At 38.5% G+C, this 15863-nt stretch overlaps 1 protein-coding gene and 1 long non-coding RNA gene across 3 annotated transcripts in view; both read left to right on the forward strand.

The window, feature by feature from the left end:
* The window catches only part of LOC140337598 (uncharacterized), a 402692-nt gene that overhangs the window by 84014 nt on the left and 302815 nt on the right, over positions 1–15863 (forward strand). The window lies entirely within an intron of this gene.
* Positions 3945–15863, forward strand: part of FIBP (FGF1 intracellular binding protein) — a 45399-nt gene continuing 33480 nt past the window's right edge. The window contains exons 1-5 of one of the 2 annotated variants that reach the window (XM_072421309.1): positions 3945–4143; positions 6760–6855; positions 6978–7176; positions 9648–9774; positions 9880–9980. In XM_072421309.1, the coding sequence (XP_072277410.1) occupies positions 6771–6855; positions 6978–7176; positions 9648–9774; positions 9880–9980 (512 nt within the window). In that variant the 5' untranslated portion in view covers positions 3945–4143; positions 6760–6770. The remainder of the gene's footprint in view (positions 4144–6759; positions 6856–6977; positions 7177–9647; positions 9775–9879; positions 9981–15863) is intronic. The other variant, XM_072421308.1, reaches the window with a different exon arrangement.

The raw sequence follows: 15863 nt of genomic DNA on the forward strand, positions 1-15863 counted from the left end.
TACTACTTTTGTTGAGTTTAGAGACTTGATCTCACCACTCTCACAATGTATTCTGAATGTATTGCATCTGAGAATGGGCATTCAAATTTAACCCCCCTAGCGGTATTCCCGAGTGTGACTTGGGTGGATTTTACCTGCAAATAGTGGTAATCCCAAATCACACTTGGAGTAGCTTTAAATTACAAAAAAAAACCACTTACCTTCCTCCGTTGTCGTCCTGCTGGTCCCCGCAGGTCCTGGGGACACGTCCTTTCTCCTCGATCTCCAGCCGGCATATGCAGCAACAATTTCCTGGGTTTCATGGTGACGTTGGTGCGTACGTCGGTGCTGGTGGGCAATTCAAAAAATTTTGTATTGATTTCAAGAAATACAAGAATGTTCAAGAAATATACATATAATATATATAAAATTATATTATATATTATACATGCTACTGTACACAGACATTACGTGTTTAAATATTTTTTTTTTTAACAGATTTTTGTGTTGTTATGTTAGTTTATTATAAAATGTATTAAATGTATTAAATATCGGTGAGTTATGCCTAGGAATTATAGCCTACAATGAAAAATACATTCCCATGCAAAAAAGTGTACCGCTTTTTGCATGGAAATTTGCACGGAATTAGACCGTTAGGGAGGTTAAGCAGAACATAAAATTCTGAGTTAGAATTCACATTTCTGAAAAAAAATTCAATAACACTGCTCAACAAAAAATTTATTTTTCACTTGCCAAGAATTTTTCAATAAATTTTAGGCCTGCTGAATACAGAAATGACGTCCGTTTCATTGAATTAGCTCTAGTTCTTGTGATACAGGAATCGTAATAGACAATTTTACCAACAACAAATGTTAAACAAATGTTAACACAGCATAATATTATCAATCTTTATTTACACCCATGTTTTGCATTTTATATATTAAATGTAGCATTTGTTTCATGAAACTTTAATTTGCCTTCTATTTATTCATACGTTTTGTTTTTTTACAGAAATATGAGTTCTTTAAAAAGTTGTTTTTAATGACCCTAATGTATTTTGCTACATTTGTTGTGAATATTCTCAGCAAAAACAGAGAAGAAACATTACAGAACTTGTGAAACCATATCTTTTCATATTTTGGTATTAAACTGGGCAACCAAGATAAGCATTGGGCTCCCCATATAGTATGCAAAACGTTTGTAGAGTGTCTACGTCAGTGGAAAAATGGAAAACTGAAAAGTTTGAAATTTGGTGTACCTTTGGTATGGTGAGAGACCAAAAATCATTATAATGATTGTTATTTTTGTGCTGTAAATGTAAAAGGTTTCAATCATTACAAGAAAAACAAGTGGAAGTACCCTGATTTGGAATCAGCAAGACCACCTGTGCCGCATGGTGCTGATGTTCAGTGTTCAGTACACTCCCTGATATTCCTGTATCGGACATGGAGGATATACAGGGTTTGGAGTGTAATCCAGGAGTTAGCAGTGGAGGTAAAAATGAAGGAAGTGTTTCATCAAACCAGAAGAGCTCAATGATTTAATATGTGACCTAAATCTGTCAAAACAAGCATCTGAACTTTAAGCATCCAGGCTAAAAGAAAAGAACCATCTAGGACTGGAAGGTAAAATAACAGTTTATAGGACACGACAGGTGACACTCCTACTTTGTGTACTGTTTTAGCATCCCTGGACTACTAGCCCATATGGGAGTAGCAGAATACCAAGCAGAAGACTGGCATCTTTTCATAGACACTTCCACTCAAAGTTTGAACTTGAAGTTTTGTTGGTCACTCAACAAAACTTAAAGAATATGAAAAGAATTTGAAAATATAAAAATGGTCTTAGCAAAGCTTTTGTATCATGAACACCAATGGTCCATATGTGTTGATTTAAAAATGGTGAACTTCCTACTTGGACAGCAAAGTGGATACACAAAGTACTTCTCTTTCATCTGCGTGTGGGATAGTAGAGAAAAGCAGGATCATTGGGAAAAAAGTGACATGGCCTCCAAGGGAAAACATGAAAAAAGGTGCAGCGAACATCATTAACGACTCAATGGTGTAATCTGTGGATCAAACATAACCTAAAATGACTTTAATCTGTTTGGTTAGAAAATGTTTGTTAACCAGTGTAATTTTTGGTGAAAAGTCACTAGAATTTGCCAATTTTAGGACCTTGGACAGCATGGAGTAAGTTGAAATGTATTCTTCTGTGCCATTCATCTTGCTTTGATTTCACTTGGTTAACAGTCACAAACAAAAGCAATCAGGAGAATTTTATTAGCAAAAACAGCAAAAAAAAGTCTGTGTATAACTAGAAATAATTGCTGTGATTTCGCTTGCTTAACAGTCACACTATTTCCAAACATTTTCTTCATAGTACTTTCTTTTAAAATAATATGGCAGGCTATACTGATGCAATTTCTGACGTCAGCCACTGCCCTCTGTAAAGGACAAAGATAGGCATGCCAATGCAGCAGCCTGTCATTGGATGATGCCAAGTGTGAGCATGAAATATACAAACTAGGAGAGCTCAAACTCTGATATTCGATCCAAGGGCAGATTAGCTACATTCCAAATTGGTATCAACTGCTTTCTGAACTATCCCACCACCATTGTTAGGCAGTTTCTTCTTCACCTCTTACCTTTAGATTAAACTTGAAGTGAAAGGATATCTTGTAATATGAAGGATATCAAGACAGTTGTCTTAGCTGCAAGTGCTACTCCTTGTTTGGTGGCAACTTACAAATTTGGATTTACCTTCATGTTCATTCCCAGTACCAATGGTAATCAGGACAATTAAAAAGTCAATGCGTCCATCCATTTAGGTACAGCGTGAAACCAAAGGTGCAAAACAAAATTTTCAGTAATCCAAAAGATAGAAAATAAATGGAAGTGACCGCATCCAATGATCAAACCAAATTGAGGGAAACTGGATATATATGTTACAGACTTCAGCATCCAAGGGTTCTTAACCTCCCTAGCGGTTTTTTTCCTTCTGGTTTTATATGTCTAAAAGCGGTACATTGTTTTTCATGAAAATTTTTTTTACAGTATGATATATTATTAGTATGAGTATAAGAAAATTTGAAACACAAAATCATTTAAAAACAATAAATTGAATAAATTAAAAAATCTATATACTTAAAAAAAAATACACATTTTACTCATTATATATACTGTAAAATAAATGTTCTTGAAAACAATGTACTGCTTTTACACATAAAAATCCTATGTATTGCATTCAATACAGTTATTTTGTATTGAATGCAATACAAATGGATTTTGAATTTCCCGCCCGGCCAGGACGTACACACGCACCGACGTCACCCGGAACTCCCCCGGTGACTCATCGGATGCAGAAACAGAAAGAAGATAGAGATTGCTGCGGCGCTGGACCCCGGCGGATCAGGTAAGCGCTGTATTTACTAACCTTCCAAAGGTGTTCCAACCCCGAGTGTGACTCGGGGTTACCACTTTTAGCAACTTTTTTCTACCCCGAGTCACACTTGGGGTTCCTGCTAGGGAGGTTAATAGGAATTTTAACATGAAATTCTTTTTATAAAAAGAATGCAGTTGTTTAGGGAATTTATAGAATGCCATTTTTTGTATGTATCAGATTGTGTTTGTCTACCCTTTTATGTAAAGTAAAAATTTTGGTTTAGGTCCCCTTTAATGTTAGGTGCCACTTAGTAAGGAATGGAAGTTAAGCACCAAGAAGGCTCAGATCTGTAACTGTAAGATAAACACTATTAATTCAGTGTGATTTAGGTATTCTACTAACGGCTTTTTTTTTTTTTTTTTTTTGCTACAATTCAATAAGCATTATTTTTAATTACAAAATGTGAACTGTAAGCAATTCCTTGTTTGGCATATAATATGACTATACAATGGAACCAGGAACTAGGCGTGGTGTTATCCTGACTGATACCTTACTCATTAACCAGATCGAGGTTATCCCCAACCGGTTCGAGACTTGGCTGTCGCCACTCAGATCGAGGCTTGGTTATCCCTACTTGAATCGATTCTTGGCTATCCATACTTAGATCGAGGCTTGGCTATCCGTATCTAAATCAAGGAGCGGTTATCCGTATCTAAATCGAGGCTTGGTTAGTGCAGAGGAATAAACGCTGATGCTAGGAAGGGAGATCTCTTTGCATTGGTAAGGAAATCAGGAGAGGTACTATGTTGATTATACCATTCTAAGCAGTGGTTGGTATATTCCCCGCATCTGGTGACTTAATGTGTTTAGTTTTATTGTATGGTGTTTCCTTCATTCTTAGTGAAACGTCACCTTAAGGTAGCTCATAAAGCCTGTCACTCAAACTGCAAACATTATGCAGGGTTGTACAAGCAAAGTGTGCTGTCAGTATGGCGAAAGAACAAACAGAATGTAGAGGATGGTGTGTTTTTGTAGACTGCAAATTTAGAATTCTCTAACAATTAATATTTAACATTGTTATTGCGCAGGAGCTTTGTTTTTATGTTTTTGTGCAAAATACTAAAAAAAAAAGTTACCATTTACTCAGTTAATGTGTGCCTTCTTTACACAATGTTGTTATTATTGTCACTCCCTCTGCTGGTTATATAAGGCAGCCTGACAAACTAGATGCTGTATTAGTATTCATGTTGCATGTGAAGGAACATGTTGTCTCTGTGTACAGTGTGGAGTTTAATAAATAAACATAAAATAGAATGCACATTGGTATAGAGTGGCTGTGAGCTTAAGTGCAGAAGAAAAAAACTACCTTCCTGTCAGAAACAGAAAAGCAGCCAGCTCATTTTCTACAGCTACATTCAGTGCTTGTTAAGGCTTGGTCTACACGTTTAACCCCAGCATTTATTCTGAGGCTTTAAAAGCCCATGTTTGAAATTCCCATGCATTCTAATAGCCTAATCTACACCAGTACATTTCCTTGAGACATGTGCTTGAGCGTTACTTACAACGCTCCTTGCTATGTTTAAAAAAATTTAAATGTGGTCTGTGTTCAACCCAGAATTTTTTTTTTCAGCCTGGTGGGAAGTATTTTTAGGTGGGTGGCAGCTCCGGTATTGTGACCCCACTCATCAGTAACCACCCAAAAATAGCCGGATTGTTACTGTAAAGTGCCATGTGGCACGCCCAGCTAAAAAGGGACGGGGGGGGAACATTGGTGGGAAAACGCCAAAAAAGCAGGCGAACGCATCCATTGATTTCAATGGGGGCATTTGCCCACGTTTATAAGTGCATGAAACGTAAATGAGGCAAAGACGTTTTCCAGCGGTTTAAAGGCAAGCTTTAAAACTGTAATAAAAGTGTATTAAAACGCATATAAACATGCTAGGAATGTTAACATGCATTTTAAAGCCATCTGTTACACCTTTGCACGCATTACCATGTGTTGTGTTAAGGCAGCTTATTCATTTAAATGAAGTTTCTAATACAGTGTAGGCTATTTTGAAAAGGTGCGTTGGGATACAGTTTGAAACAATTGGCACTGTAGCACTCTTGACTCTAAAAAGGGAATGCCACCAATTCTAGTTTTCAGTAGATGGGAAAAGGGTTAACATTTTTGTCATGACCTTATTATGACTGCATGTGTCACTGTTTGGGTGATTTCTTTTTACTTTATAGTAAAATTTATAGTAAATCTCACCAAAAGTAAGGGGAATTTTATTCTTTAATCACTGTCAATATAACAACTTTTCTGTTCTAGGGAAGCTGGTCACTAGGGCTGAACTGCACACCACACACACAGCCATAAAAACCTAGCTACCATTTTTCCAACCGTATTAGCACCTTACCTTCTAGTGAGCGTCCATTACTACCCCCCTCCCTTTTTTGTAGTCCTACACTCGTTTTTTTTTTCTATAAAACAGAATTAAAGGTTGAGTTCACTGGGATATTTAACAAACTTATAGACAAAAAAATGGTCCTGGAGGACTGAAACAATATGTTTTGGAATTTCTGTAACTGAAGCTGTCGCCATAAAATGCCGGCTATATTAAGCCCAGATTGCAGTCTGGTGCCATAATAACTTACATTGTTGCTGCCTTTTGTGTTCCCACGTGTTTTAGTAAAAATGCACATTTTATTGTTAGTGTTAAATATCTGCAGCCCTGCTCTGGAGATCATTACTGTGCAGTCCTCCTGGGTACCTACAACCATTGCTCATAAACCATTGCTTGCCCACTTCTTGCACCACTGATTCTTATGGGTGGCTGCAGTTCCATCTATAAAATTGAGATTGATGGGACTGGAAGGGCCAAAGATGTTTAACATGAGTGGGGATAGAACTTTGATAAAAGTTGGTAATTATTTCACTGAGATTTTGTACATGTTGGTTTTGCAGCACAGATTTTTTTAGCTTTTGTCATCTGACCTAACCTCCACAATTAAAGAGGGGCTGTTAGGGTTGGACATTTATTACAATATGAATTTCTTCTATTTTTTTTTTTAAATGATCATTTTTTATTTGACCCCAACATCTTACAGGCATGTCAGCAGGCCAGTGCCTGGATTACTTTGACATTTTATTCCAGTAACTTTAAAATTGCTCCCTACACTACTAGCAAATAAGATACAGAAATGTTGAGGGCCAGTGAATGAATTCTGACTGCAAAATTGGACATTTGGTTCTGTCTAATAGAAACAAGTACTGTAGGTGTAATTTTTTAAATAACGTTGGTTAACTTGTAATTAGTACAGGATAAATATAACCAGGCCATTAAGGTACCTCTCAAATCTCAATGGTTGACCTTTTACCAACTTTTACTAAGTGTTTTGTTGTCTCTACAGAAACCCCAGAGATGTCAAATGAACTGGATGTGTTTGTGGGCAATACCACCCTGATAGATGAAGACGTGTACCAGCTGTGGCTTGATGGATATTCAGGTATTTATCATAAGATCAAATCTTTTGAACAGACACCAACACTTGCTCAGGTGTTTCACCAGTTTCACCAATCTTGCTTTGATTACAGATGTTATGCATGCTTAACTTTTGCTGTCTTTCAGTGGGTGATGCTGTCAATATTCGCCTGAAAAGTGGAATTCTTGATCAGACTGGAGCAGGTCCAGATGTCCTCGAAAGTGACACTATGGACCATTATCGTACTTTTCAAATGATTGAAAGGCTCCTTCACTACCCCCCAAAACTGGTGCAGCAGCTTCTTTTTCAGATACCACCCTATAAACAGAGCATGTTGATTGAGAGGTAATATACCATGCTAAAAACCGGATGTGTGTTTGTCTGTAAATTTAAAATTGACATCTGTCAATTTAAAGTTATGCTGTTTAAAGTTGAATTCTAGACTAAAGGTCTAGTAATTATATTTTGTTACAACATGAAGCAATCAGCAGAATTCTAAGCATTTACTACCATCAATGTTGAAACTTTGAGCTTATTTCTTTGGAAATTCCTAGGTCATAGAAGGGATCTGTAAATAGGATGAAAATATTCTGTGGGTAGTGATGGGAGTTCTCTCCTCTGTCACCACCTCTATAGCTGAAAAGCTTCTTCTGCCCAGACACAAACTTTCCTTTCCTGCACTGAGAATGACAGGATTTTATGTGGATGTGGTTCAAAGTGAGGTGCATTTGTCAGTGATTTCTAAAAAATAATATGTATATATAAATGTATTATTGTTTTTGCACATATAGTATCACTGTAAGTATTGACATTTGAATTAGTTTAATACATGTTTAAATTGTTCTGGTATTATGGTAGTGTTCCAGTCTAGTATACACAGAAGTAATTGGTTTAAGACTCTTTAAGTTTTGCTTTGCTGAAAATTTTATTTATTTAGTTTTACAAAGTTATATTTTTAAAAATAGACATTTTCTGCATATACTGTTTCTGATTAAACTGAGATTTGCAGCAGGTAAATCAGGACCCAACATAAGCGGAACAGCATAAATGTTGACTTTATTGTTTTAGCAAAGCTTAACTTATCTAAGCTAAAACTCCTCAGTCTCCAACCCACAACCAAAAGCATATGAGAAAGTACTCAAACTTTTACCAGAAAAGAGCACTGCAATAGAGGAATACAGATTCTGTGCAATTAGAAAATATTTTTTAGACTGGTGGAATGGGTGTTCCATGCAGTCTGCCATAGGCTATGCCCACACATGAAACAGACTAGAGGACTGAAAAGGAGGAAAGCAAATAGCTGAATGGGGAGTTATCTGTGCTGTGCTGTGCTAAGCATTAGGGACTTGATGATGCTTGTAGTCCATGAGACAAGAAATTAGGTGGGCTGAGGATAACGCCTAAAACTTCTACTGCTTTTTGTGTGCAGGAAAACAGGCTTATCTTTCACGACAGGTTACTGAGGTTCAGGGATAAAGGGGTTACTGTGGTTCAGTGTTCCCTGTGAACCCCCCTTTGTATACTAGGCTCAAGCTGTCTATGAGGTTTTGACATTTTATTTGTGAATAAACAGCACCCCTTGGCATTCACCTGCCATATGCTGGAACCTCAATCACCACCCATAAGCAGGAACTAAACCCTGTCCCACCATTCTCCCACAGGGCACCACCATTCCTTATTGGCTTCCTCCTCACAATCTTCAGCCATCTTAATTGGCCCTGCTAATTGGGTATCCTAGCAACCAAAGCTGATTCTAAACGCTCAGCTTTTGTTGAAGGAACCTGGAGCAATCGGGCAGGTAAGATAGATTATTACAGAAGGTACATCAGCTGTTTCTTTCTACAATATTGACCTGCCTGATCGAGCATTTGTAAAAGTGTAGCTTTAGTTCCGCTTTGAGTGGCAGAAATGTGCAAGACAGGCAATAGGCAATATTTGGTTTGAGTTCTGGTGGGGAGCAGCACTGTCAATTATTGGTGTCTAGTTTATTTTACTAAATTTTCTTTTAATTTCCAAATTTATTTAATTGACATAAATATTACAAACAGGTGTTCAAAGCTTTGTGATCTTATTTTTAATTAAGAGTTTTTTCCTTGATAATGTACTGCAAATGTCCTCAAGCAGACTCTTTTCTGTTTACCATTATTTCAGCCATTCCTAGTCAGCATTATGCGTAGGCATTACCTAGGGTGGTCTGCTTGCTTATCCTAACAGTGAAATAAATGTGTTCTGCAGCCATTCAAGGTGTAGAGGTTAGGTAAAACTTTTTTATCTTTATTTGCCCTTTGCTACCCAGTTGCAGCCAAAGCCAGAGAAAACCCCAATATTTTCAATTATTGGAGTGCACATGACTTTTTACTCTGCATCTTCACAATTTATATAGCCCTGTATGAACACCTAACTAGTAGATTGCACCCCAAAGGTTAGGGCAGCAGAAAACATGTAGTTTTTTTACCACACCCAAAACATTCCCTAACTCTTGTTTAAATAAACTTTTTCGAATACTTACCACTCTTGCACCACATATTTTTTTTTAAAACCAACGGTATACAAGCATCAAGGTATGTGCGTACACACGTCAGATGGTTCCTGGCCGACACGGGCCCACTCCATAGATCAGAGCGGCTCCTTATGTACAGCACTCATTCATTCATCTTTCAGGCGTTTGTCGCTGGAAACGATCGTGAAGGATAGTCTTTAACAACAATCGAGCGTGTGTACGTAGCCATTACATATTTCTGCATAATCAATATATCCAGACTGCTGTCAATATTTTTGCTTGCTGAACCTTATTTAATCCCCTCCCTCCCCAATAGGTATTATGCATTTGAGGAAGCTTTTGTCCGGGAAGTTCTTGGCAAAAAACTTTCAAAAGGGACCAAAAAAGATCTGGATGACATAAGTAATAAAACTGGAGTGACACTCAAAAGCTGCAGAAGACAGGTATTTCTTTTTTTTATAATCAAATGCTTATTTCTTATTATATGAAAAAACACTTTCTATGATTACTACCCTAATATCTGTTTTATGTATACTTTTTTTGTACAGTTTGATAATTTCAAGCGAGTGTTCAAAGTGGTTGAAGAAATGAGGGGTAACTTAGTCGAGAACATTCAACAGAATTTTCTGTTATCCGACAAGTTAGCCAGGTCTGTCTGCTTTAATTTTATTTTTATTTTATTTTTTAAATGTATTTTTATTGGTTTGTTTTTTTGTTTTTGTTTTTTTTGCGACAAAATCGCAAATGTTCTATACTAGCCAGGTGAGACAAGAAGTAAACCATGAAAACGGGTAAAAATCAACCATGGCAATACAGCATTATTACATTGATTCCCAAATAGTTAACTCCACCGGAAAACAGAAAGAAAGAAAAGAAAAAAGAGAATTGAAGGTGGGAAATAGGATGGGGGAGAGGGAAACATCTTTTGTCTTAGCCAAGTAGTGAGTTCCTGAGAAATCCTCCCAGGTATAACCAGGAGGAATGAGCAGATAGATCATGTGGAACGTGCATTAAGGCAGGTCTCAACATAGTCCTCCCATAGGGCCCAAATCTGATTAAATTTGTTTTCAAAATTTATAAAATTTTTCAATTTTTACATAGAAAATTACAAAGCTAAAATGATACCATACAAACATCCAAAATAGTTAATCATTACAGCTTTTGCATTACAGAAAATTCTGTAAAAAAAAAAATAGAACAAAAAACAGTGCAGTGCCATTCACCCACTTAACAAGAACAAATAAAAAAAAACTGAACCAAGTTTGCTCAAAATACAATAGCATTACAGTACAGTGGTAGCACCTCTGACCTTTATTAAAATAATGAAAGGACCAAACACTCATGACATGTCACCCCCTCCACCAGTAGTCCAGCCATTCAGTGACATCTGAGGCATGAAAGGCACAGAATACTGGATCCAAGGATCCCATACTACAGAGAACCTCTAAAATGAATCTGTGAGAGAACTTGTTAATTTCTCTTTATTCAACATATTATCCAGTTCAGTGTTCTCCCCAGAAATTTTTTTCAGCCGGGTGGTGGGAAGCTGTAGCCGGGTGGTAAAAAAGGGGGTGTGGCAAAACACGACAAATTTAGTGCTCCCAGTTGTTTATGCCATGGGTATCCAGTAACCTCTTATTGTTTCAGTGTTCTACCTTCTCCCAAATATGTGTTACAACTTTGTAATGCCTGCCCCGTTAGTATATCCAATTTTTCTATTCTATGCATTTTGCCACAACTGTCCTATGCCGTGTATTGGTTACCCAACTTACTAGTGTTCTAAGTTTTAAGAGTGTAATCCTTTGTAGTAGTGTAATAGTATAATGAATGTGGTGTAACAAGTTAGGCTTAGCTCATATTATCAGCAAAAAACATTTACCCCTTCTGAGTGACTTCTGGCAACTGCTAGGGCCCTGGGATTGGTAACAGGTGGTAAGTTCCAGGCACCTAGGATTGGTTATAGGCCATAAGTGCTGGGCCCCTAGGATTGGTAACAGGCCATAAGTGCTGGGCCCCTAGGATTGGGAACAGGCCATAAGTGCTGGGCCCCTAGGATTGGTAACAGGCNNNTGCTGGGCCCCTAGGATTGGTAACAGGCCATAAGTGCTAGGCCCCTAGGATTGGTAACAGGCCGTAAGTGATGGACCCCTAGGATTGGTAACAGGCCGTAAGTGCTGGACCCCTAGGATTGGTAACAGGCCGTAAGTGCTAGGCCCCTAGGATTGGTAACAGGCAGTAAGTGCTAGGCCCCTAGGATTGATAACAGGCAGTAGGTTCTGGGCATCTAGGATTGGTAACGGGCGGTATGTGCTGGGCTTTTTCAGAGCTAAAGTTTTTTAAGCAGCAGTGGTTCCTGGCATGAGGAATGGACAAATGTAACCTTACTGCCGGTGTGAATTCAGCCTAACTTCAGATGTGATCCTGTGTCTATATTTAGTTAAAGTGAACTTTTGTGAAAACATTTTTTTTCACTTGATTCTTTAACAAAATTAGCCCAGCAGGCCCATCTTCCACCTTTTCTCTGATGCTCACTTGTACGTCCCATGCTGCCTTGCACTGCGCATACATTAGATTGAACACTTTTTTTTTTTACATTATAAGAAATCCTCTGAAGGTGCATGCACACAAGGAGTAGTGCAGAACCTCTTGGGATATGTGACAAAAATATCCCAGGAGGCTGCAGATTTCCCCTTCGGTCTTTACCGAAATGGAAGTGAAGACTGAAGGGGAGAGGTCCTCTCCACAAAAGTGTAAAAACAAAAAACGCACATTTTTCCATTACATAACAGAGAAAGTCACTCTTTAATATAATGTTAAAAATGTGGCGATGCTTTAGTAGCATCATGCATGTGATATCAGATAGGGACAAGACAGACAGTGACCCCCTCTCATCACTGCCCATATTCTATATAAAAACAGTTTGTGACGTTTATCCGCAGTGTGTAATGATGTCATCGGCAGCGCAATGTGATAGCTATGTGAGTGTAAAAGCTGCTTGTCATATTCTGCAGCCTAACAACTCGCTGTGTTCAAACCTTCATATCTCCTAAACCGTTGGATGTATTAACTTGAAATTTTTTAGGTACACGTGGAGGCATAGGAAAGTGAAACTGTAGGTGCAAGTGGGGGACACTTGTGGCTAAACCTTTTTACAACGTAATTAGTATGGCATTAAGAGATCACAAATCTCTACCTAGCAGAATGTGCTGCTTGCTCTGTTACACATATCTGTCTGCATCTTACCTCAAACCCCAATTTCTCCAGAATTAAAAGGTGCAGGGAAACAAAAATATAGGTGGAAGTGGGAGACACGTGCGACTATCACCTTTCATCACAACATTAAAAAAGAAAACTGTTCATCAAAATGCACTTCCTTGTTACACACGACTGTAACCTTCCTGTACCTCAACCTCAATAAAATTCAGTGGGCAGAGTTCATTTTCTAAAGATACTATAGTGATGAGGTTTTAGGGGATGTTAGTCAGATGTTCCCCACTTGTACCTATATTTTTGGTTTCTTACACCTCCCCATTCCCCAATTGAAGTTCAGAATGTTAGTTAAGTGGACAGAAATGTGTAACAGGGCAGGGAAGCCCATTTTAATGGGCAGAGTGTTTTATGTTCCAATGATGCTGTAGTAATGGGATTGTAAGGGGAGAATGTGCCTGTCACTTGCACCTATATTTTCAGGTTTGTACCCCCACCTCAATGCTCCTTGCAATGTTAGTGGCTCCGGGGTCCCCAATTTGCACTTTTAATTTAGGACTCCTAGTTGCACTTTCTTCTGAAACAGCAACCCCAAAGTTCAACTTTCATAACTTTTTACATTTGTGACCCCCATATCATTAAATTCTTTAAAGCTGATGGGCTGAAAATAAAATAACTAGTATCTATGAGGGTCCTCTGTGCACCCTGAAAACTACAGGTCATTGTGACATATAGTTTAGGAGATATGGAGGTTTGTACACACAGAGCAGTGAGGATGCAGAATTCACATGCAGAGCTAGAGGTGGATACATTTCACAGGCAGAAATCCGAGCTTGTGCTATGAGATGGGAGCCGGGCTGCTTGTGTCCTCTTCACATGAAGGCTGAACTGTGTGCTCACCTCTCATCGGCAGCAATCCTCTGAACGGATGACACCGAGCACAGAGCAGCCTCACAGAGATCCGTGCATCAGAGGATGAGAGCTGCCGAGAGCTGGGCGGGGTATTCAAAGCAGCCGGGCGGAGCAACCGGCTAAAAACCTCTGAAGAGAACTATGCAATTTAAGTTTCACCTCATGAATGGGTATTACCTGTTTCTTCCAATTACTCGCTATCACTTGCTTAGCAGCCAAAAGAACATACATACACAATTGAAATTGTTTACTGGTGAGTCGCACTGGTTTAAAATGTGATAGGGCCATCCATGTATCCCTGGGAATATGTGTTTGAAATATACTGTTTAACATCTTAAAAACTCTGCCCCAGAATCTACCTACAAAAAGGGAAGGTCCACCAAATAAGCATACCTGACCCTTGTTCCTGAGAACTCCGAAAACATAGCCCTGAGCCATGGGTAGGAAGATGTTTTGGCTTTGAAGGTACCATGTACCAACGCATCATGACTTTAAATGCTGAATCGAGAGAAGTTACTTTCCTTTAGCATGTTGCTATTTTAGACCAAGCCCGGATCCCCTCCTCATTTGATCGTGTCTCTTTCAGATCATGTACCTAATTAAGTACATATTTGTGCCTAAGAGGCTTTCCCACTTTAGTAAGCTCACTATATAATACTGAAATCAGTTTAGACGTTAATGGAGTCCTTAAATATGTTCCAGTACCGATAGTTCCATTGAGCGATCTTTGTCGGGTTAGTGGTAAATCCTATGACGCAACTGCAAGAATCTAAAAAAACTCCTTACCTGGAGCATCACGATTACCACGGATAGTATCCCAGCTAAGAATTCCTGATCTATCCAATAATGAATCCACCATGGAATAACTATGCTCTGCCCACCAATTGGCGATTGCCAACCTGGAATAGATAATGGGTTATTTTGAATTGGAAGGAAGGGTAAGGATGGGGACATCATTCCACTAGAGTTTCATCTCGGCAGCGAAAGATACGTTGCAGATGTGGAGTCATATTAGGTGGTCTTTCTCAGGGATCCATGTAAGTGCCCGTATATCTGTCGGGCGACAAAGAAACTGTCCAATTTGGACCTATAATGGCGCCCTTGATCCAGCATAAAGGGAACAGATGGGAGCAAAATGGCTAGCCTGATAGTACTTTAAAAGGTTAGGAACCCCTAAAGTGGCAAACTTGTCAATCTGGAAAGCATTCCTTTAAATTTAGCAAAAAGTGGTTTAAAGTTTGCTTCACATAATCACTCATAAGTACTAGTGAGTTTGATACCCAAATAATCAAGATGCTGTGTCGACCATTTAAATTTAAACATATTCTGTATACTAGGAAGTGTGATATTCATTGCCATTGATTTTTCCTCATTAATAACCTGACCCGATACCTGAGCTGATACCTGATACTATTAGTAGTGACATCAAGTTCGGTAGTGAAACCATAGGAAGGGTTTTGGTCAACAAGATGTCATCTGCAAAAAAGGTTAATTTTATACTCCTCCCCACCTATCCGGATTCCGTGAATATTAACGTTGGGTCTGATTAAATGAAGTAGCGGTTCAAGGGCAAGAATAAAAAGTAGCGGTGATAATGGGCACCCTTGTCTCGTACCTCATCTAACTTGGAATGAGGAGGAATAGTATGACATATAGCGAATCCTAGCGGATCGAGAGGAGTACAATGAAGACATCCAAGCCATAAATTGTGGCAGAAAACCCCATTTAGGAAGAATATAACATAATCCCAGGGGACTCAAATGCCTTATATACATCTAAAGCAAGTAGCATGTCTGGGATATTCTCAGAATGAGCTAGATGTAGTAAGTCAATAATTTTCTTTGTACTATCAGGGGCCTGTCTACCAGGTACAAAGCCAATCTGGTCCTTATGAACAGGCAGGAATTTATTATACCTTGTCACCAGTATTTTTGTTAGTATGGTAATATCTACGTTAAGTAGCGAAATTGGTCTGTAATTATGAGGATCTGAATTATCCTTTTTTGGCTTAGGTATCATTAAAACATGGGCTGATAGTGATGAGTGAGGATGTTGCGGGTGACTTTTCAAATGATTGAAAAAATTGGCTAGATTGGGTGCCAATTGGTCCCGGAACTTCTTATAATAAAGTGATGAGAAACCATCCAGTCTCGGGGTTTTATTTGTTTTCAATGATTTAATAGCTAAGAATTTCTGCTATAGTAATATCTGCCGCCAGCTGCTCACCTACCTCACTGTTAAGCATGGGAAGACGCAGATCCTTAAATAACTCGTCGGCCCGGGAATTTTAAAAAACACCTGGAGAACTGTATAGATTGGCTAGAATTTCCCAGAACCTTTCTACTATTATAGAGGGGTTAGCTGTAAATGAACCATTAGTCTGCTTCAACCTTGTGGAAACCTTGTGGAGTGA

This window comes from Pyxicephalus adspersus, chromosome 9, assembly GCF_032062135.1.
Source record: "Pyxicephalus adspersus chromosome 9, UCB_Pads_2.0, whole genome shotgun sequence".
Taxonomy (NCBI): domain Eukaryota; kingdom Metazoa; phylum Chordata; class Amphibia; order Anura; family Pyxicephalidae; genus Pyxicephalus; species Pyxicephalus adspersus.